Genomic DNA, 24,444 nt, shown 5'->3' on the forward strand with positions numbered 1-24,444 from the left:
CTTTAAATTCGCTGAGCCCACTCTAAGTTCACTGTCTTTTTAAGTTAATCTGCAAGCTGAGATGGCAGCTGCTGCCAGGAAGCTCCCTCCATCCTGAGCCCTGTCCTGTGTCCTCCCCTCTCTCTCTCCTTCTCCCCCCCCCCCACTCTATGGAAGATTGGGTAAGTGGGGTGCAGGAGCAAGGGGGAGGTGGACACTGTGACATTAGACCCCACCCCACACCCCCTGCACAGCAAGCAGGAGGCTCCGGGGAGCAGCTCCAATGCAGAGAGCAGGAGCAGCACATGGCAGTGGGGGGAGGGACAGCTGAACTGCTGGCAATTGGTAGCCTGCTGGGCAGCTGCGGCACAGGGAACTTAGGGGAACAACAGGGAGCTGATGGGGCGCTGCCGGTCCACCCTGGTTCCACCCAACCCCCACTAGCTAACTTCAACGGGCGGCTCTTCCTGCAAGCAGTGGACAAAGCAGGCGGCTGCCAAACGACATCGTAAGGGAGCATTGCGCAACTTTAAACAAGCATGTTCCCTAATTGATCAGCAACGTAACAACGAAACAGCGTTAACCGGGACGACTTTAAGTGAGGAGTTCCTGTATACCCTGATTTTTTTTCTCCATTTTAAGGTGTTTCATACTTAGACACTTTCTTCATTGTATACCTTTAAAATACAGTGATTTCTCTATTCCAAACACAAAACGTAATTCAGACAAATACCATACAAGAATAAATTATATGAATGAAATCCTCATTTTAATGTAATTTATATTGTCATATTTTTCTTTGTCAGAAGTCAGATGCTTTAACCAACTGTAGAATATGGTTCAGCGTAGCAGCCGTGTTAGTCTGTATCCGCAAAAAGAAAAGGAGGACTTGTGGCACCTTCGAGACTTACAAATTTATTTGAGCATAAGCTTTCATGAGCTACAGCTCACTTCATACATTGCATGCATATGTAGATACTCCATATAGATGCACAATATACATAGCCACATTTATATGAATTATTGCTTTACTTTTTTTTAAAGTATAGATCCAAACATCTAATCAATTAATTTATTTAAAATGTAAATTGGCTGTAACTGTAAATTATCTACCTTAAAGAATAAAGACTATACCATGAGGCTCTGAGTGTTCTCATGTCTATTGTCTACTTTTAAACTAATATTAGGTCCTTCCCTTTAAAGCAGAGCTCTTTTTTTTCTGAACTAACGTGGAAGAAAGTGCAATTGATATTTAAATAGCCCCCTCTTTAATTTTGTCCTTCTGGCAAACAACAGATTTATATTCATTCCACTTGCTGTCTTTATGTAAATGGCCTATAACGTGATTTTGCCCTTCACTAATGGATTTCAAATTGAATTTTAAAATCATCTTGATGAGCCTGACACTTTTTAAAAGTATCTCCTTTATCTTTTTTTAAAGCAAATTTAGGTAGACATTTTTTTCTGTCCATGGTATATTCATGAAAAGCTCCTTCTCTAAAGTCTCATCGGAGAACAGTTTTGATGAGAACTTTTAAGCATTTGATCATGAAGTCGTCAACTTCCAATTTGTGTGCTGTTCTCAATTAAAACATTCTATGTTGGCATTCTACACACTCTAGAGGGAAATAAATCTGTAGCCAGACTTTGTTAAACAAAATCAATTTGTAAATCCGACTTCAAGTCTGCTGAAGAAGTTTTACATTGTCAACCCTTGGGCACAAAGAATCAAGAATCACCTTTAATGGTGAGAGCATAGAACTTGCCAATAAAAGGAATTAGACAGCAGAATTGCTGGAGAGTGGAGGAGGAGAAAGTTTGGGTAAGTTCACAAATCCAGTAAATGTCAGGAGCCCTGAAGCACTCAAGGAAATATTTCAAACATACTCAAGAGAGCACAAAGTTTACAAAAAAAAGATGTCTTCCAGTGGGAATCTTTTCCCTTTCTCATGGCTTCCTTACCTATTGAAAAATATTTATATGAGACACATAGTGCTGGCAGTTCAGTTTCTTCTCTGATTCCTACTTAGGAGGATGTGGTGAGGGTTCTGTGCACATCTCCTGACTCTTCCATTTGATGAATATAGAGTCTTGGAACATTCCCATGCCTGAAACTTTCATTTAAGGGGATAGTTAAAATGTGTATCATATGATGTAAAGGGGTTCAAATTTTACAAATTTCCTGTGGCCACAAACCTCTTGGCAGTCCTGATGACCTTAAGGTAGTTACACATTTTAAGATAAACTTTTGAAGTATTGCGTGTGTGTTAGTCATACGACAATCCTTGAACTATGCTTGGGAAATTAAGATAATTATTCTTTTGTTATCCGCTATAGAGGCCCATTGATTTATTAATTTATAGAATATCCATTCCAAGGCTCTACCTTTGTGATAAGCTTAGTAGTCAGCAGTGGAGTGATTATAAATATATTATAGGTGAATATCTTACTTTGTATTAGATCTCATGAACTTTACAACAAATCATACTGCAAACCATTATCTCCAGTCCATATGTAAAACATTGTAACATGCTTTTTTATAAAAAGCACTATTAATCCTGATCATTAGTGTTTTAACAGAACTAGTGCAGAAGGTATCTGTTGGTATTTTTTCATTATACTGATAATGCTTCGTTCCAATTATTATGTCATATGATTAATTTCCCTTACATTTCTGTGGAATACTTCACTGAAGATTAGCCAATATAGTTAGCAGAAAACGATGAATAAGATGATGTTAAATGGAACTCTGCATTCAGTGATGACTTTTCCTTTCTTTGTACAGCATCTGAACCCAACCTGAAGTTACGATCCAGATTAAAGCAGAAAGTTGCTGAAAGACGGAGCAGTCCCCTGTTACGCAGGAAAGATGGCCCAGTGGTTACTGCTCTGAAGAAGCGTCCCCTGGATGTCACAGGTATGTTAACATAAGAACATAAGAACAGCCATACTGGGTCAGACCAAAGGTCCATCCAACCCAGTATCCTGTTTGTCAACAGTGGCCAATGCCAGGTGCCTGTGAACCTAACAGGTAATGATCAAGTGATCTCTTTCATGCCATCCATCTCCACCCTCTGACAAACAGAGGCTAGGGACACCATTCCTTACCCATCCTGGCTAATAGCCATTAATGGACTTAACGTCCATGAATTTATCCAATTCTCTTTTAAACCCTGTTATAGTCCTAGCCTTCACAACCTCCTCAAGCAAGGAGTTCCACAGGTTAACTGTGCGCTGAGTGTAGAAGAACTTCCTTTTATTTGTTTTAAACATGCTACCCATTAATTTCATTTGGTGACCTCTAGTTCTTATATTTTGGGAACAAGTAAATAACTTTCACTTTCTCAACACTACTCATGATTTTCTATACCTCTATCATATCCCCCCTTAGTCTCCTCTTTTCCAAGATGAAACGTCCTAGCCTCTTTAATCTCTCCTCATATGGGACCTGTTCCAAACTTCTAATCATTTTAGTTGCCCTTTTCTAATGCCAGTATATCTTTTTTTGAGATGAGGGGACCTCATCTGTATGCAGTATTCAAGATGTGGGCATACCATGGATTTATATAAGGGCAATAAGATATTCTCCATCTTATTCTCTATCCCTTTTTTAATGATTCCTAACATTCCGTTTGCTTTTTTGACTGCCACTGCACACTGCATGGACGTCTTCAGAGAACTGTCCACGATGACTCCAAGATCTTTCTCCTGATTAGTTATAGATAAATTAGCCCCCATCATATTGTGAGTATAGTTGGGGTTATTTTTTCCAATGTGCATTACTTTACATTTGTCCACATTAAATTTCATTTGCCATTTTGTTGCCCAATCACTTAGTTTTGTGAGATCTTTTTGAAGATCTTCACAGTCTGCTTTGGTCTTAACTATCTTGAGCAGTTTAGTATCATCTGCAAACTTACTGTTTACCCCTTTCTCCAGATCATTTATGAATAAGTTGAATAGGATTGGTCCAAGGACTGACCCTTGGGGAACACCACTACTTACCCCTCTCCATTCTGAAAATTTACCATTTATTCCTACCCTTTGTTCCCTGTCTTTTAATCAGTTCTCAATCCATGAAAGGATCTTCCCTCTTATCCCATGACAACTTAATTTACATAAGAGCTTTTGGTGAGGGACCTTGTCAATGGCTTTCTGGAAATCTAAGTACACTATGTCCACTGGATCCCCCTTGTCCACATGTTTGTTGAGCCCCTCAAAGAACTCTTATAGATTAGTAAGACATGATCTCCCTTTACAGAAGCCATGTTGACTTTTGCGTAACAATTTATGTTCTTCTATGTGTCTGACAATTTTATTCTTTACTATGGTTTCAACTAATTTGCCCGGTATGGACGTTCAACTTACCGGTCTGTAATTGCCAGGATCACCTCTAGAGCCCTTCTTAAATATTGGCGTTACATTAGCTATCTTCCAGTCATTGGGTACAGTAGGTGATTTAAAGGACAGGTTACAAACCGTGGTTAATAGTTCCACAGTTTCACATTTGAGTTCTTTCAGAACTCTTGGGTGAATGCCATCTGGTCCCGGTAACTTGTTACTGTTAAGTTTCTCAATTAATTCCAATTTTGGGTAATTGTTGGATAAGCAACTGAAAGCCATGCCTCTTGTCACATTCTATAGAAGGCTCCCAGCTTTAAAACCTGTTTATATATCTGATTAATTCTTCAGTCAGGATTTCTGTACTCCCTTTGGCACCCTTAACCCTATAGTCCTTGGACATTCATCAATGAAGGCATTGTTTCCAAGTCCACAGGCTCTGTTTCACAACTCTAGTTTTTAATCTTGTGTTAATCAGATATAGATATGGTGCCAGTGTAGTATTTCAAGATGGTAGAAATTATGGGTTGTTGGGAAATACAGCATGAAATGTCTCAAAGGCATCTCTACTAATGTCCATGGATCCAGGTGCTAAGCATAATTCATAACTGTACCACTCCGATGATAAATGCTTTTGACGCCATATTATTTTGGGCCTTATGCAGACCTCCATTGTTCTTCAGCAAACAATTAATTTAAATTAGGACCGTCAAGCGATTAAAAAAATTAATTGTGATCGTGAGATTAAACAACAATAGAATACCATTTATTTTTAATATTTTTGGATGTTTATTACATTTTAAAATATATTAATTTAAATTACAACACAGAATACAAAGTGTACAGTGCTCGCTTTATATTTATTTTTTATTACAAATATTTGCTCTGTAAAAACCAAAAAAATTCACCTCATACAAGTACTGTAGTGCAATTTCTTTATCATGAAAGTTTAACTTACAAATGTAGAATTATGTACAAAAAACTGCATTCAAAAATAAAACAATGTAAAACTTTAGAGTCTACAAGTCCACTCAGTCCTACTTCTTGGTCAGCCAATCACTCAGACGAACAAGGTTGGTTACAATTTGCAGGAGATAATGCTGCCTGCTTTCTGTTTACAATGTCACCTGAAAGTGAGAACAGGCATTCGCATGGCTCTGTTGTAGCTGATGTTGCAAGATATTTACATGCCAGATGCGCTAAAGATTCATATGTCCCTTCATGCTTCAACCACCATTCCAGAGGACATGGTTCCACACTGATGATGGGTTCTGCTTGATAATGATCCAAAGCAGTGTGGACTGATGCATGTTCATTTTCATCATCTGAGTCAGATGCCACCAGCAGAAGGTTGATTTTTCTTCTTTGGTGGTTTGGGTTCTGTAGTTTCCGCATCAGAGTGTTGCTCTTTTAAGACTTCTAAAAGCATGTTTCACACCTCGTCCCTCTCAGATTTTGGACAGCACTTCAGATTCTTAAAGCTTAGGTCAAGTGCTGTAGCTATTTTTTAGAAATCTCACATTGATACATTCTTTGTGTTTTGTCAAATCTGCTGTGAAAGTGTTCTTAAAACAATTATGTGCTCGGTCATCATCTGAGACTGCTATTATTACATGAAATATATGGCAGAAGGCAGGTAAAACATAACAAGAGACATACAATTCTTCCCCCAAGGAGTACAGTCACAAATGTAATTGACGCATTTTTTTTTTTAACGAGCATCATCAGCATGGAAGCATGTGCTCTGGAATGGTGACCGAAACATGAAGGGGCATACGAATGTTTAGCATATCTGGCATGTAATACCTTGCAACGCCAGCTACAAAAGTTCCATGTGAACGCCTGTTCTCACTTTCAGGTGACATAAATAAGAAGCAGGCAGCAATATCTCCTGTCAAAGTGGTGGGAGGAGGTATTGTTTCAGATTCTCTGTGTGTATATAAAGTCTGCTGCAGTTTCCACGGTATGCATCCGATGAAGTGAGCTGTAGCTCACGAAAGCTCATGCTCAAATAAATTGGTTAGTCTCTAAGGTGCCACAAGTACTCCTTTTCATGTTTGTCTTAGCGATTGGCAGAATGAGAAATAGGACTGTGTGGACTTGTAGGCTCTAAAGTTTCACACTGTTTTATTTTTGAATGCAGTCATGTAACCAAAATAATCTGGATTTGTAAATTACACTTTCTTGATAAAGAGATCGCACTTCAGTCCTTTTATGAGGTGAATTGAAAAATACTATTTCTTTTGTTTATCATTTTTACAGTGCAAATATATGTAATAAAAATAATATAAAGTGAGCACTGTAAACTTTGTATTCTGTGTGGTAATTGAAATAAATATTGAAAATGTAGAAAAATATCCAAAAATATTTAATAAATTTCAATGGTATTCTACTGTTATAAGTGTGATTAATCGCAATTATTTTTTTAATTGCGATTAATTTTTTTGAGTTAATCACTTGAGTTAACTGCGATTTTTGACAGTCCTACTTTAAATATAAAAACACGTTATGTGTTTTACCATAGATGATGATATACTCAGAAGTTACTTATTTCACAACCTCTTGCAAAAAGTAATCAACATTTCTTTTTTGGAGAAATTTCATATTAGGCGGTAGACTAGGTAAGATTCTAGATTATCATAAAGTTTAATTTTTAGCACCATCTAGAGAGAGCTGTGTGTAAGTATATTTAGACAACCACTTTTTGCTTTTCTCAGACCTCCCTGGCACTTCAGAGCACAGTGTCACAATTCATGCAGCTTAAAATTCAGCTCTGCTCTGAAAAGTGGCTCAGTAGAAATGGCATCATGGGTTCCATGAGTGTATGTGTGGGTGTGTTATCTCCTTACCAAATGTTCTTGGTTTACAAGCAGGAGATGCTTTTTCTAACCAGCAGCCCTGCAAACTCCACAACAGAGCTGAGAAGCATGCTTATTTCTTTCCTTCTTATGCTACTGCCTGTTACAAAGGTTCTGCAGGCCAAATTAGGGCCTTTGTAACACTTGTGCAACTTCATTGTTTTCAGATGGTGCCCTCTGTGACACCTGTGCACACCCGTCTTTGCTGGGTGTCTACAGATGTAACTGACTGGAATTAAGTTTTGAAAAAAAACAAAAAAAAGAGGCGGCTGATCAACAGCCAGGAATAGATTCCTGCTTACGCTCTTAGCTGCCTGGGTTCCTGCTGCACTAATAGGAATGAAAAGCATGAACGTTTTATTTTGGTCATTTCAGTCAGCGGGTCAGACTCTAGGTAAATACGGAGTTCATGTGTTGAGTTGAAAATGCCATTTTTACAGCTACTTTTCAGGGGAAAATTGTACTTTTAATCCACAGAGAATATCCCTGGATGAAATTAAGGCTTGAATGTATCACAAAGATAAATTGAGTGCCACATGTTTTTCTTTTGTTTAGGTAATAAACGTGGAATCCAATAAATCATAGCTTATGACCTGTTACTTACAGAAGTGCATGTGTTTTCTATCCAACCAAAATGTTCTTTCTACAAAGTCTAGGTTTTCATTAAGCGCCACATGTGCCCATTGTGGAGAAAGTTGAAGGGCAGTAGTGAAACTTCAGGTTAATTGGATTTTCTTCACTCAAAATGCTGGCGCTTAGTGCTCACTTAATTGGACAGAGGAAGACCAACACTGGCAGCAGGAGGCAAGGCACAAGAAAGAGTAATGAGGCTGTTTTTACACAGAATCACCTTTTATTTCCAAAATTATGTTCTAAAGGTATGAAGGCCGGCTTTACATTCATGAATAAAGCAGTATGTTATGGAGTGCTACAGAGATCTCACAACCTCAGAAAGTAATTTTATTTCAAAGCACAGTGATGTTGGGGGAAAAAAAAGGAGGATTTTCTGCCTCAGTGCTCTGATTGCTGAGTGTCTGCGCTCCTGTCAGCTGGGGTGATGGTCACATGTCTAATTAAGGAGGAACCACATCCTTGATCAGCATTTTAAAAAGAAGTCTTTGGTTAATTTCTTCTCCAACTCTCCAATAGTCACTTTGAAAGAGCCTTTCTCCACTTCCAGTGTCATCACTGAACTAAATGAGCATCTTGGTAATGTCATAGCTCTCATATCTTTGCAATAGAATAGAAAATACATTGCTATTTTGGGCAAGTCCATGGATGAAAAGAATTTCCTTTTGTTTGTAGGTTAACTTCATATAGGAAGGAATAGTGCTGAGTACTAACTTTTGCTTACAATGTCAAGAATAAGGCTTTGGGCAGCGGAAAAAGGTTCTCCTGTTTGTTCAGTAAGCATGCTCATACATGTATGTGTTACCCACACACCTTCTGGGTGTGGTGTTCTGTCCCATCTAGTGGCACGGAGACCACTTAAAGAGAGAGAGAGATTAGTGTGTTTGCTCTACAGCCTTATCTCCCAGCTGGTTGACTTTTAGCTCATGTGGTAGAGGCTCATGCACTAAGCTCCAGTGGTCCCCGGTTCAATCCCACCCACCGACAACCAGGGTCTGTCGTTGTTACATATAGATACTCAAATAAGTCATGTTGTTGGCTTCTCATTCTTCACAAGTGTATTGTGGGGTGTGGAGAAGATAGTTGCGGAAGCTCAGAGACGGTTCCATAGTTTCATGGCTGGTACATGTGGTAGCAAATGGATGTCGATCCACTAGAGCCTATAGAGTCACATAGGTAAAATGCATAGTGCTTGGAATAATCAGTTAGTAGCAGATTTATAGAAAGAAAATACCTTTGAGTATGTGATGTCTAATGATTACTAGGTGGGCAGTCAGTTTTAGATTGTTACTTAATCCTTAAATTTCTCTTGATTATAGAGGACAGTAAAATCTACTTATTTACTCTACTCCTACCATAATATGTGCCGAATTACTCCACTAACCAGGTTAAGGGGGTTTCAGCAATTAAATAACTAAAACAAAATTTGTTTCATGTCCCCAAAGTCATACCTCTGATTGCAGAGCCATTGGCCATTATCTTTGAAAACTCGTGGCGAACCGGGGAAGTCCCGGATGACTGGAAAAAGGCTAATGTAGTGCCAATCTTTAAAAAAGGGAAGAAGGAGGATCCTGGGAACTACAGGCCAGTCAGCCTCACTTCAGTCCCTGGAAAAATCATGGAGCAGGTCCTCAAAGAATCAATCCTGAAGCACTTGCATGAGAGGAAAGTGATCAGGAACAGCCAGCATGGATTCACCAAGGGAAGGTCATGCCTGACTAATCTAATCGCCTTCTATGATGAGATTACTGGTTCTGTGGATGAAGGGAAAGCAGTGGATGTATTGTTTCTTGACTTTAGCAAAGCTTTTGACACGGTCTCCCACAGTATTCTTGTCAGCAAGTTAAGGAAGTATGGGCTGGATGAATGCACTACAAGGTGGGTAGAAAGCTGGCTAGATTGTCGGGCTCAACGGGTAGTTATCAATGGCTCCATGTCTAGTTGGCAGCCGGTATCAAGTGGAGTGCCCCAAGGGTCGGTCCTGGGGCCGGTTTTGTTCAATATCTTCATAAATGATCTGGAGGATGGTGTGGATTGCACTCTCAGCAAATTTGCGGATGATACTAAACTGGGAGGAGTGGTAGATACGCTGGAGGGGAGGGATAGGATACAGAAGGACCTAGACAAATTGGAGGATTGGGCCAAAAGAAATCTGATGAGGTTCAACAAGGATAAGTGCAGGGTCCTGCACTTAGGACGGAAGAACCCAATGCACAGCTACAGACTAGGGACCGAATGGCTAGGCAGCAGTTCTGCGGAAAAGGACCTAGGGGTGACAGTGGACGAGAAGCTGGATATGAGTCAGCAGTGTGCCCTTGTTGCCAAGAAGGCCAATGGCATTTTGGGATGTATAAGTAGGGGCATAGCGAGCAGATCGAGGGACGTGATCGTTCCCCTCTATTCGACATTGGTGAGGCCTCATCTGGAGTACTGTGTCCAGTTTTGGGCCCCACACTTCAAGAAGGATGTGGATAAATTGGAGAGAGTCCAACGAAGGGCAACAAAAATGATTAGGGGTCTGGAACACATGAGTTATGAGGAGAGGCTGAGGGAGCTGGGATTGTTTAGCCTCCAGAAGAGAAGAATGAGGGGGGATTTGATAGCTGCTTTCAACTACCTGAAAGGGGGTTCCAAAGAGGATGGCTCTAGACTGTTCTCAATGGTATCAGATGACAGAACGAGGAGTAATGGTCTCAAGCTGCAGTGGGGGAGGTTTAGATTGGATATTAGGAAAAACTTTTTCACTAAGAGGGTGGTGAAACAATGGAATGCGTTACCTAGGGAGGTGGTAGAATCTCCTTCCTTAGAGGTTTTTAAGGTCAGGCTTGACAAAGCCCTGGCTGGGATGATTTAACTGGGAATTGGTCCTGGTTCAAGCAGGGGGTTGGACTAGATGACCTTCTGGGGTCCCTTCCAACCCTTATATTCTATGATTCTATGATACCAGTTGGCTCCATTTCCACTGAAATGACATTTCCAGTGAAATGTCCCAGATTGCATCAGGCTGTTATGTCAAAGCTACCTGAAAATTATACTGGGGTCAGCCAAATCCTATTTTCTCATAGTTGGAGTGGCTGTCAAAAGGTCGCAGTGATTTCTGCTTTCTAACTAGTTTTGGAAGGCTTAGATTGCTATTGGTAAATGTTGGTGAACATTGATTTCACTGTGCAACCACAAACTGACAAAAAAAGTATTTCGAGTGATGACCGTCAAAATTTACAGATAGGCAAAATAAGAAAAATGCTGCTGGAGAACTTATTAGAGTTTGATTTTAAGGTTATTTAATTTATATAGTTTGACGTGTGATGCTGACAATTTGTGTTTTAACAGTTATAAACAGTTATAACTTTTTGAATCTCAATGGCTGCTCTCATTTAATTATAGTCTACTTCCTTTCCCCCCTGCTCATACAATTTCCTTCAACAGTGAAAATTTACATGGATAAAAATGTTTAAAAATGAACATATATATTATGTGTCAAAATTATAAAAAAATAACACAGCGGAATTCTGCCAAGCATACTTCTTAGATAATAAAAAGAGAAACACTGAAAACTGTGCTATATGCAAAATAAGAGGCTCCTATGGGCCTGCTCTGTGCTCCAGAAGAATTTTCTGGTAGCCGCGAAATCATCTAATCTGCAGTGCTGCACTGGAGCTGGGAAATGCAGCTTTATAGGCTGTTAAAAAAAAGTTTTGGGTTCAGGTCGGATGTCCCACTTGCCCTGGTTAGAAGAGGGGGTGTTAAGAACATAGCGGTAACATACGTGAAGTTGTGGGCATTTTGTTGGTCATATAATAAGGGTTTACAGCAATAGAATTATAAAGTGAAGTTTTATTTTAAGTACAAAATCCTCGTGGTTGTGTTGTGATGGGTTGTGTACACTCCACACTGGATGAGTGCAGGAGTTGGAAGGGACCTCAGGAGGTCATCTAGTCCAACCCTCTGCTCAAAGCAGGACCAATCCACAATTAAATCATCCCAGCCAGAGCTTTGTCAAGCCTGACCTTAAAAACCTCAAAGGAAGGAGATTCCACCACCTCCCTAGGTAACCCATTCCAGTGGTTCACCACCCTCCTAGTGAAAAGTTTTTCCTAATGTCCCCCACCCTAAACCTCCCCCACTGCAACTTGAGACCATTACTCCTCGTTCTATCATCTGCTACCACTGAGAACAGTCTAGATCCATCCTTTTTGGAACCCCCTTTCAGGTAGTTGAAAGCAGCTATCAAATCCCCCCTCATTCTTCTCTTCCGCAGACTAAACAATCCCAGTTCCCTCAGCCTCTCCTCATAAGTCATGTGTTCCAGTCCCCTAATCATTTTTGTTGCCCTCCGCTGGACACTTTCCAGTTTTTCCACATCCTTCTTGTAGTGTGGGGCCCAAAACTGGACACAGTACTCCAATGTCTCACCAATGATGAGGCCTCACCAATGTCGAATAGAGGGGAACGATCATGTCCCTCGATCTGCTGGCAATGCCCCTACTTATACACCCCAAAATGCCATTGGCCTTCTTGGCAACAAAAGCACAGTTGACTCATATTCAGCTTCTCGTTCACTGTAACCACTAGGTCCTTTTCTGCAGAACTGCTGCCAAGCCATTCGGTCCCTAGTCTGTAGCAGTACATGGGATTCTTCTGTCCTAAGTGCAGGACTCTGCACTTGTCTTTGTTGAACCTCATCAGATTTCTTTTGGCCCAATCCGCTAATTTGTCTAGGTCCATCTTTATCCTAGCCCTACCCTCCAGCGTATCTACCAATCCTCCCAGTTTAGTGTCATCTGCAAACTTGCTGAGGGTGCAGTCCACGCCATCCTCCAGATCATTAATGAAGATATTGAACAAAACCGACCCCAGGATTGACCCTTGGGGCACTCTGCTTGCTACCGACTACCAACTAGACATGGAACCATTGATCACTACTCGTTGAGCCCGACAATCTAGCCATCTTTCTATCCACCTTATAGTCCATTTATCCAGCCCATACTTCTTTAACTTGCTGGCAAGAATACTGTGGGAGACCGTATCAAAAACTTTGCAAAAGTCAAGAAATAACACGGCCACTGCTTTCCCCTCATCCACAGAGCCAGTTATCTCATCATAGAAGGCAATTAGATTAATCAGGCATGACTTGCCCTTGGTGAATCCATGCTGACTGTTCCTGATCACTTTCCCCTCCTCTAAGTGCTTCAGAATTGATTCGTTGAGGACCTGCTCCATGATTTTTCCGGGGACTGAGGTGAGGCTGACTGGCCTGTAGTTCCCCGGATCCTCCTCCTTCCCTTTTTTTATAGATGGGCACTACATTAGCCTTTTTCCAGTCATCGAGGACTTCCCCCGATCGCCATGAGTTTTCAAAGATAAAAACTGTCCTAGAGACAGGGACTTATCTGTCCTATCCTGCCATCCCTGTCAGAAGTAACAAGCTGTACGTAATTAGGAAGGAATAATAATATAAAATGGGTGTGGAAGGGCTCAAAGACAGTTTCCCTGAACAAGAGAACACCCATCTCTAGAGGCTTAGAGCTCTAGATGTGTAGGCCTGGGACAAGCGCTGCAAGTGAGACAGCGGGAAGGGAAAGCTCAATCAGTAATTAGTGAGTGGCCAGAACAGACTAGGATTCCCGAGGGAGAAACTGTGTGTGGGTTTTTGTTACCTCTGAGAGACTTTGACCACTGTCTACATGGAGGACTTTTAGTGTAATATCTGGGAACTTTGCACGTTTTCATGAAGATAAAGAGTTGTCCAGCTAGTGCCGCAGGACAATAAGTGTAAAGAGACCGATGTCTGGAGACACTCAAAGCAACTCTTATGAGGTTGCCTTTTATTTTCTCAATTATCCTCCCATTTTTCTGTCCTGGGATGAATGCAGCACATGGAGGCGTCTACCAGTAATCCAGGGGCAAAAAAAATGTATACTTGAAAGTCAGACTTCACCTTCTGTGTTCATTATTTCCTCACTTGGAATCCTGGAGACCTGCTCACACTCTTCTGATTCCAGCCCTTTCCTAGCGCTTCCCTGTTGGGAATGGAAAGAAACTAGTACTTGGATGGGAGACTTCTAAGGAAAACCCAGGTGCTGTGGGAAGTGGTATTAATTATCTAATTAGTACTGTTCCCTTTAACTCAGTCCTGGACCAGAGCTCCAGATTGGTGTTAAGGTCCTGTGTGCTGCTGAAGCTACAATTCTGTAGATGACAGCACCTCAGGAAAGTAACTGTTTCTCATAGAATGCTGAGCACACTGTCAGCTCTTAACAAATAACCACTAAGGGCATGACCACTTACATTCATTGGGGCACTTTTTGTACAAGTGAACGTTGGTGCTGGTGTGAAAAAGCTGTCAGGGGTCAGTAATGAAAGTATCTTTCCATTTAAAACATGAATAAATTCAAATATACAAGAAAAGTGCGTGGGAAAATGTCAAAGCTCAGAAAGTTACTTACTTGTGCAAGACTGAGAGCATGATTAAGATAAAATGCTAAAGTGGATTGGAGGAGGCACTTCATAAAACTATAGTAGAACAGGTTTCAGAGTAACAGCCGTGTTAGTCTGTATTCGCAAAAAGAAAAGGAGTACTTGTGGCACCTTAGAGACTAACCAATTTATTTGAGCATGAGCTTTCGTGAGCTACAGCTCACTTCATCGGATGCATACCGTGGAAACTGCAGCAGACTTTATATATACACAGAGAATGTGAAACAATACCTCCTCCCACCCCACTGTCCTGCTGGTAATAGCTTATCTAAAGTGATCATCAGGTGGGCCATTTCCAGCACAAATCCAGGTTTTCTCACCCTCCACCCCCCCACACAAATTCACTCTCCTGCTGGTGCTAGCTCATCCAAACTGACCACTCTCCAAGTTTAAATCCAAGTTAAACCAGAACATCTGGGGGGGGGGGGGGGTAGGAAAAAACAAGAGGAAACAGGCTACCTTGCATAATGACTTAGCCACTCCCAGTCTCTATTTAAGCCTAAATTAATAGTATCCAATTTGCAAATGAATTCCAATTCAGCAGTTTCTCGCTGGAGTCTGGATTTGAAGTTTTTTTGTTTTAAGATAGCGACCTTCATGTCTGTGATTGCATGAACAGTTTAACATAGACTGACTTGGCTTGTTCATGCTTTCTAAATTGTTTATTGTGTGCTTAATCATATTTAAAGTTCTTGACACACTATGCAAAAAAAGGTTGCAGAGAAAAGATATAAGTATTTGGACACTCTGTTTGAAAGTACATCTTTGTTGGTATATTCTCAATATAGAAATGTTTTATTACATCTTCAGGGTTTTTGTTTTCCCTGATAGATCTCTCCAAATAGCATTGCAGAGATAGTTTGTACTGTTTCTAAGCGTTGTTTTTGAATGTGTTTTAGACTCTGCATGCAACAGTGCTCCTGGATCTGGTCCCAGTTCTCCAAACAACAGCTCTAATAATATAAGTGCTGAGAATGGAATTACAGGATCAGTCACAAGTATTCAAGCAGAGGTACAGAACTGCTCTTTACCTTGGGTTTAACACTTGTGCTTCCAATGAACTTGTGGGAGCTATAAAATATACAGGGAACGGTGAACCTTGAGTTGGATGGCTACTCTCCTAACCAGTGAAGGTTTGAATGTGTTGGAAACATAACATGCTTAGTCTGCATTTGCTCATAAATATCTGTGCTTGGGGTAACTGCCAGTAGCCATAATATGGATTGATAGATTTAAAAAAGGAAAGGAACATTGGGGGGAAATCTTGAAGAGGGTTCCTTTCTCAAATACAGGTTGCCAACTCTCTTGAGTATTTTAAAATGCTGGATATTTATTTTCATGCTTTACAATGTTGAATAACTTCATTTTATACAGAGGATTAATACAAGCATTGTTCAGTTACAGGGATGGAGGAATATAATGTTACCTGGTTTAAGTTCCTTCTCCCCCGCTCAGTACTCAAAGGCTTTCTGTAGTGTGTTGACGTTTGCCACCAAATTTTAGCATCCTCCCACCTTTATGCAGTTTAAATCTTAGCTTTTGTTAACCTTTGTTTTTAAATTGCATCTTTCCATAACTGATTATTATTAATAAATAATTCCATAAACTGCAGGGTGTCTGCACCATCCTCCTAAACATCTGGTGTTGGCCACTGTCAGGGACAGGATGCTAGATTAGAGTTGGGTCTGATCTAGTCTGGCAATTCCTACGTTCCTGTTATTGAATCTGAAAATATGTGACCCTCTCTGTCATTTTGTAACCTTCACGTTTGGAAAGGTGGTGTGTAATTATCCAGACCCTGCTGCTGTATTTCGCATTGCAGGCTTCACATTTGCTGTTTCCCTTAAATATTATTCATGCATTTACATTTATAAACTTTCCTGACAAAGCAGAATTTTGGTTTAATCACACTGTCCTCCAACTTGTAATTTTGGAGAGTGGAAAGGTGTTTTTTGAAGCATAAATCCAGGCTATTTGAGCTTTCTAAGTTTGTACAGACTTTGGCTCAATTAGCATTTCTAATACTGCATAACACACAGTTTTAAAAACCTTCAATCAAAATATATCATGGACCTCATAACACAGTCACTCATGCAGTACAGCATTGGTCACTTCGCCTGACACAATACACCACGGCTGTTCTAAAGAGGTTGGCTGAGATTCTGGTTTGGGCTTTATAAAAGGAACAATAGTTCTATTTCATGTGTTTCGTAGAACTCTGGCAGCATGGGGAAGGGTAATTATAGCATCCACAGTAACAACAGCTTTACTTAAGGCTACATACTGTATGCGTTTCCATGACAAAACCCTCATTTCAGTTGCTCCTGACTTTGTTCAGTGAGACTGCTCTAGTATGGCTGCCGGAGGATTTGGTGTCCTCCCAAATGGAATTGAGCTACCAATTCTGTTGATATGTGAACCAGAAGAGAAATCCAGCTGCCCTTCTCTCTGAAGTTTCACTTCTGATAGCAAAAGTCAGACTCACCAGTATCAGTGGCTGAATCACTGCTGGATTCTGGGCTCATGTGTCTTTGTAGCCCTTTGGCTAGTAGAGGCATACGCTTCACTTGTTCACTCTACACTGCTCCCAGGAGTGAAAGTAATAACAATGACTTGTTACTACAGCCAGTCCTTCTTCCCCTCAGCGTCCTGCTCTTATTGCATCTTTAGCAGAAGGAGCGTAGGCAGTTGGGGACTGCTGAGAGACTCATAACCTCAGCTACAAATATTCAGTCTTGCACAGGAAAGCTTGCACTGTTCCAAAGGGCACAGCTTCCCCAAAATCAGTGTTCTGGGAGGGCTCATCCCACAAGTGTGGATATGCAGAGGCAACACTCTCTCCAAATAACTTTGCTTTTTGCAAATGAATGTATTACTTCACCAAGGCTATAATTCCAGTCGTTAGTAAGGTCTGCAGAAAAAATCTTTTAGATACACATGCTGTTGCAAGCATTTGGTGTCCAGTTTCAGTGACTACCTATTCCGTCTTGTAAAGCAGTGAAGTCATAATTTTAAGATTGAGGCATGAGTGATGCCAGACATGTAAAGTCTGTCTATTGCCAAAACAGTTCTCCAGACATGTGAAGATACCTGTCTCTTTCCCCCACCCGTTTCACAGTTTTACTACAGTGTCTCATTCATAAAAACATAAGAGCTGCCATACTGGGTCAGACCGCGGTCCTTCTTGCCCAGTATCCTGTCTCTGACAGTGGCCTGTACCAGAGCTTCAGGAGGAGTGTAAAGAACAAGGTAATTATGAAGTGATCCACCCTGTCTTACACTCCTGCCTTCTGTCAATCACAAGTTTAGGGTCGCGCTGAGCATAGGGTTGCATCCCTGACCATTTTGGCTAATAGCCATTGATGGACCTATCCTCTATGAATGTATCTAGTTCTTTTTTGAACCCCATTATGTTTTTGTCCTTCACAACATCCCATGGCAATGAGTTTCACAGGTTAATTTTGTGTTGTGTGAAAAAGTACTTTCTCTTGTTTGTATTAAACCTTCTGACTATTTAATTTCATCAAATGATCCCTGGTTTTTGTATTGTGTAAAAGGTAAATAACACTTTGCTATTAATTTTTTCTACACCTTAGTCCTGGTACATGTGAGAAGAATTCCATTGTGATCTATGAATTAATTTAAACTGAAACGCTTTAATGTAGCCTCCCAAAGCAACCTATGTGAAAAGTAAAAAATGTTCTTCTGCTGTTTCTCTGAAAATTGCACCCAGAATTTTCTCACCTGTTTTATAATTTTATGGAAGAGAGCAAGAATATAGTCTGTAAGCTATGGTGCTGTAGTGATTTTAGAAGTAGGTGTGATATGAACAATTAGTCCACTAGATCTTTGAGACCACAGTCCACAGGAAACCTCACAACCCACTAATGGATGACTCATCATTTTTGATAACCTATTGCACTAACTCTCTGGCTGTCTACAGATCTTAAAATTTATTCTGTTAATTAAATCTTCCCTATCCTCAACATTCTCATCTGCCGAAAACTGGTCATGCCCTTTGTTACCAATTCTTTTCTGTAAGCACTGGATATTTCATGATGGTAACTGAGCCATTCCTCTAAACTTTTCTGCATGCATTTGTCAGGGGCTATCCAAATGCAGTTAATTAAGACAGCATTTTAAATGCAGATATTTCCTTTCAAATGAAGCTTGTATACATCAGGAAATAACATTACCCAATTACTGCTTGCTTCCATGTATCTTGTAAAAGGCCAATGTAATGCACACACCAGACTCCAATTTCTGTATTACCCCAAATAACAGACTGTCTCCTATAAATCAGACCCATTTCCACTTTGTATATTGTAAATAGTCAACAATTTCTGAGCAATTAGTCTTCTAATATGATAGTTTCACATTTACCTGAGTGTTTGGTTTTAAATGAGAAATGTGTATATTTGCATATCAGTTGATCAGAGATTCATCTCTGGACCCATACCAAATGGGAAAACTGATCATTTTTATATTATTTAAATTAAAATACTTGCCTCAAGTGTAGAAAGCATACAGCTCCATTCTGTTCACAGTGGATAAATAGCATTTATTTTTTAAATATTGTGTTAAATTTAACAATGTTTTTTCCACCTGTGCGAGGCTATTTGACAGACACTGACCTTTTATTTCACATAAAGCTTTAAAAAGTGCTGCCTGAGTAGACAAAAGCTGTAGCTGCTGGGTGTGTGCTCTGCTCTGTATTTCCACCGCATTTATGTACAATTCATAGACAGATTCAGTATATTTAGATGATGATAATGGAACTGAAATTTTGTGAGCGCAATTAGTTTCAAGCTGTTGTGTTTTTCATTCAGTTGTGCTTAATACAAATAAACCCCCCGAGACTATTTGAGGCACAACTAAATGGGGATTTGACTGTTTAAAGTGTAAATTGATGTAATTTTGTTACTTTTATGAGATCAGTACCCCGTAAAAGTGAGGAAAAGATGTCAGTAACTCACCCACAGTACATGCCTCATTTTCAGCATGTGGTGCAGTAACGTTGCATTTACGCTTTAAGCAAAATTTCTAAGAAGTGTTCAAAATCACCCTGGCAAATAAGTGAGTGGAAACACAAACAAGTTTTTTACGATTTTGCCTTGGTGTTCGTGTGGGTGCCAGTGGAAATATTTAACAACTACAGAGAAATTAGCAATGACAAGACCTTTGTGATAGATCTGTTCTTCAACATGTTTTTAATAATTATGATTGACAAGATTGCAATTACACAGGAGGAGACTTTAGAAATGGAAAGAACCTCACTTGGCAAATTGAACTTAGCTTGAGCATATGTGAGAACTAGATACCTTTACTACTAAGGAAATGAATAACTGACTAATGTCAAATTAAACCATTTATTTGGAAATGCAGAGTCTTTGGCTGTAAAGATGGCAAATGCAATCTTGTAAAGATATCATTGCTACACTTGTCTATGATCCTCTCTCACAGGAATAGCTTTAATGTTACTGTTTTCAGCAATTCCAGTTTCATTCGTCAATACATCAGATTTTTCTTTTAGAGAATATTTCTATATAGAAGACTTGCTTTTCAATAGTAAATGTTAAACATGTGCTCTTCCTTTTGTGGATTGCAACATCATTACTTTATCTTGCAAAGTTCAGTGCGAGTTCCTTCAATGGAGTTCAAAGATAACTAGCTTTCTTTTCATCATCCAAAATTGGCCTAATCCGGCACCCATTGAAGTCAATTGCAAGTTCCTATTGACTTCGGTGCTACAGAATCAGGCATAATATGAGGCAACAACCTCTAAAACTCCAAAAGATTAAAATCCCTTCATGGCCATGCTGACATGTATCAATCTATAGAATGATGAAATACTTTATTGTACCCATCATATACCTGTTTTTCTAAGCATCAGAGTTAAAAACTGTCACTGCATGAGAAATGTTATAGAAAATGTCTTTTTTTATATATTTGTTTAAACTCCTAGGATTGAAAACAATATCCACTCCATAATTCATTGCCATCAACATAACTATTTTCTAATCAGGGCTTCAGACACCTTTCAATAACTACAGTTAATATTTGCAATAAATATTTTAGTCTGTATTTGTAAGCAATCACTGCTGTGAAATTAAAAATGACTGTTACACTTCCGTGGTGCCGCATTAGCTGGCTATAACGTAATCCTCCCAGTTAATTGCACATTCCTTCCCTGAAAATCAAGAAATATCCACCTAAGACGAACATCCTGGCTCTTTAATGGAGCTTTACCTTGTGTTTAAACCAACTTGATGCTGAATGATGCATTTCATACTGTCCTTGGCCTGGCTGACGAGAACATCCATCCTGTGTAACGTAAAATTTGTTTTTTTAAAAACACCTTTTTTAGCCATGTAGTTCAAGGAACAAATGAGCCATGGAGGCTCCCTTGATAGACAAACCGATGTTTCCTGCACAAAGGGTTAAAGAAAACTCTCCAGGGTCATGTAGAGCAGTTTGTGGGGGTGGGAAAGGTGTTCCAGCGTGTGGGAGGAAACCATTGCTGCATGGATCTTCCAGTTCTCAGCTCATGTTGGGGCTATGAATGGGTCAGAGGCTACTGTAGCCATTCAGTTGGATTAGCCCTATCAGAGCATCTCTGCTACCTTTGTGGGAGGATTACACATCCATAAGTGAATCCACCCCATGCCTATCCCATCTACTTGGGCTGGGTACTGGGCACAGATTAGCCCCTACATTCGGAATCTTTTGGTATCAGAAGTGAAGTTATCTGCCTTCTATTTTTCTTTCTTGTTCCCTTTTCTGATGTGCTTTATACTTAAGGTGATTCACGAATTAGGCAGACTATAATGTGGCTCCTGTCTATCCTCTTTACATTATCTGATTGTTCCAGTTTTCTTAATTCAATTTCCAGACCAGCCTGGCTCACAGACTAGTGAATCGTGAAGGCTCAGTAACACAGCTTCCTCTGTACACATCTCCTTCCTTGCCCAACATAACGTTAGGCTTGCCTGCAACTGGACCTGCAAGTGTAAGTGATGTTTAATGTTGTCTTTGGGATTGTGGTTGCACTGACTCGTTCATAAGCTGAACACTTTACTGGTTGTATATTTGCAGGGGGGATCAGGACAGCAGGATGCCGAGAGACTTGCTATTCCAACCCTACAACAGCGGCTTTCCTTATTTCCTGGCACTCACCTCACTCCTTACTTGAGCACTACGACGTTGGAAAGGGATGGGGGAACTTCACATAACTCTCTTCTGCAACACATGGTCTTACTGGAACAACCAACTGCACAAACTCCCTTAGTCACAGGTGAGCATACCAAAGCTCGTGTGCAAAGGCTAAGATATGCAGCTCCTAACTGGGGGAGTGGTACAATCCATTTCAATTTATTGCAGTCTTCTTCATGAAAGGAATAAGGGAATACTAGTTATCTCTGAAATCATATATGTTTATGACATGGAGCATGTATTGTTGATGTCATGGGCACCTACAACATTGGAAAAGGTCTGTGATTGGCCAAATTACACGTCTTTAAGAGATAGGAGGAGGCTAACATTGTTTGTCATTTTGTCAGGATTAAGATAAACTAGTTTATAAATATAAATCTGTTAGTATTTTAATAGTAGAACCCTACCCAGTTTGATCAAAGTAACAGTGAGAAGGTATTTTCTTAGCAAAAATTACAATTTTTTTTACAATTTACTGTGTTTAGTACTTACAATTACTGCATAGCTGCTATCCTTTTTACAAAACCAAAAGTGTGTTTTCATTTTAAAATGTAATATTAAAAGCACAGTCTGTCTAATAATAATAAGTCTTTCAATTGTAACTAAATCTGTTAAATTTCAAAAGATAATAAATTAGTGGTGTTTCATATTCATTATTAAGATTTCAAAAACTGTCAATAATCCCTTTGAATCTGAGCCCTGTGTTGTACTCTCAAACTTATCCAGATTGAAATGTCACTAGAGGAGGTTTTGGAATTAATTGAGAAACTTAACAGTAACAAGTCACTGGGACCAGATGGCATTCACCCAAGAGTTCTGAAAGAACTCAAATGTGAAATTGCGGAACTATTAACTATGGTTTGTAACCTGTCCTTTAAATCGCCTACTGTACCCAATAACTGGAAGATAGCTAATGTAACGCCAATATTTAAAAAGGGCTCTAGAGGTGATCCTGGCAATTACAGACCGGTAAGTCGAACGTCAGTACCTGGCAAATTAGTTGAAACCATAGTAAAGAATAAAATTGTCAGACACATAGAAGAAAATAAATTGTTACACAAAAGTCAACATGGCTTCTGTAAAGGGAGATCATGTCTTACTAATCTATTAGAGCTCTTTGAGGGGCTCAACAAACGTGGACAAGGGGAATCCAGTGGACATAGTGTACTTAGATTTCCAGAAAGCCTTTGACAAGGTCCCTCACCAAAAGCTCTTATATAAATTAAGTTGTCATGGGATAAGAGGGAAGATCCTTTCATGGATTGAGAACTGATTAAAAGACAGGGAACAATGGGTAGAAATAAATGGTAAATTTTCAGAATGGAGAGGGGTAAGTAGTGGTGTTCCCCAAGGGTCAGTCCTTGGACCAATCCTATTCAACTTATTCATAAATGATCTGGAGAAAGGGGTAAACAGTGAGGTGGCAAAGTTTGCAGAAGATACTGAACTGCTCAAGATAGTTAAGACCAAAGCAGACTGTGAAGATCTTCAAAAAGATCTCACAAAACTAAGTGATTGGGCAACAAAATGGCAAATGAAATTTAATGTGGACAAATGTAAAGTAATGCACATTGGAAAAAATAACCCCAACTATACTCACAATATGATGGGGCCAATTTATCTATAACTAATCAGGAGAAAGATCTTGGAGTCATCGTGGACAGTTCTCTGAAGACGTCCACACAGTGTGCAGCGGCAGTCAAAAAAGCAAACGGAATGTTAGGAATCATTAAAAAAGGGATAGAGAATAAGATGGAGAATATCTTATTGCCCTTATATAAATCCATGGTATGCCCACATCCTGAATACTACGTACAGATGTGGTCCCCTCATCTCAAAAAGGATATACTGACATTGGAAAAGGTTCAGAAAAGGGCAACTAAAATGATTAGAGGTTTGGAACAGGTCCCATATGAGGAGAGATTAAAGAGGCTAGGACTTTTCAGCTTGGAAAAGAGGAGACTAAGGGGGGATATGATAGAGGTATATAAAATCATGAGTGGTGTGGAGAAAGTGAATAAGGAAACATTATTTACTTGTTCCCATAATATAAGAACTAGGGGCCACCAAATGAAATTAATGGGCAGCAGGTTTAAAACAAATAAAAGGAAGTTGTTCCTCACACAGCGCACAGTCAACCTGTGGAACTCCTTGCCTGAGGAGGTTGTGAAGGCTAGAAATATAACAGGGCTTAAGAGAGAAATGGATAAATTCGTGGAGGTTAAGTCCATTAATGGCTATTAGCCAGGATGGGTTAGGAATGGTGTCCCTCGCCTCTGTTTGTCAGAGGGTGGAGATGAGTGGCAGGAGAGAGATCACTTGATCATTACCTGTTAGGTTCACTCCCTCTGGGACATCTGGCATTGGCCACTGTTGACAAACAGGATACTGTGCTGGATGGACCTTTGGTCTGACCCAGTATAGCCATTCTTATGTTCTTATGTGAGTGGTTGACTGGAGACACATATTTGCTCTAAGAAGAGTAAATAGAAAGCAGTGGCCACCTTTGAATCATGTTTCTGGTCTATGCTTTCCAATATCGGGCTAAGGTGGAAGATGCAAGAAAGCATGCAGTGGTACTTAAATTGCTGAGAAACTTTGGTTTTTATATCTTGGATGATGTTTAAATTTGAAAAGCAAAATCCTTAACGGTGCTGGTTATCAAAACCTCACATCGAAGTCTCAGGATTTGGCCCCTTATAGACAGTGTTCTACGTTTTAATCCCCACAACTCCCAATGTGTCAGGATAATAAACCTTTATGTGTGGGGAAGCTGAGACAGAGAGAATCAATTTCATGAGATTTAGTAGTATGTGCACATTTTATGAAGCTTAATGTACTTTTCTATGCTTATCAACATCGGAACACAGAATTCTAAATTAGTATGTACTGTTGTTATATTGGTACATCCTTGATATTCTACCCGTCTAGAACAAACAAGTGATTT

The 24,444-nt window shown here is 39.8% G+C and overlaps 1 protein-coding gene across 12 annotated transcripts in view; it reads left to right on the forward strand.

Annotated features, from left to right (window-relative positions):
• The window catches only part of HDAC4 (histone deacetylase 4), a 475,906-nt gene that overhangs the window by 351,888 nt on the left and 99,574 nt on the right, over positions 1-24,444 (forward strand). For all 12 annotated transcript variants that reach the window (XM_048870012.2, XM_075118165.1, XM_075118166.1 and 9 more), the window contains 4 exons: positions 2,765-2,896; positions 15,185-15,297; positions 21,178-21,294; positions 21,381-21,579. In XM_048870012.2, the coding sequence (XP_048725969.1) occupies positions 2,765-2,896; positions 15,185-15,297; positions 21,178-21,294; positions 21,381-21,579 (561 nt within the window). The remainder of the gene's footprint in view (positions 1-2,764; positions 2,897-15,184; positions 15,298-21,177; positions 21,295-21,380; positions 21,580-24,444) is intronic.

This window comes from Caretta caretta, chromosome 11 (assembly GCF_965140235.1).
Source record: "Caretta caretta isolate rCarCar2 chromosome 11, rCarCar1.hap1, whole genome shotgun sequence".
In the NCBI taxonomy this organism is placed as follows: domain Eukaryota; kingdom Metazoa; phylum Chordata; order Testudines; family Cheloniidae; genus Caretta; species Caretta caretta.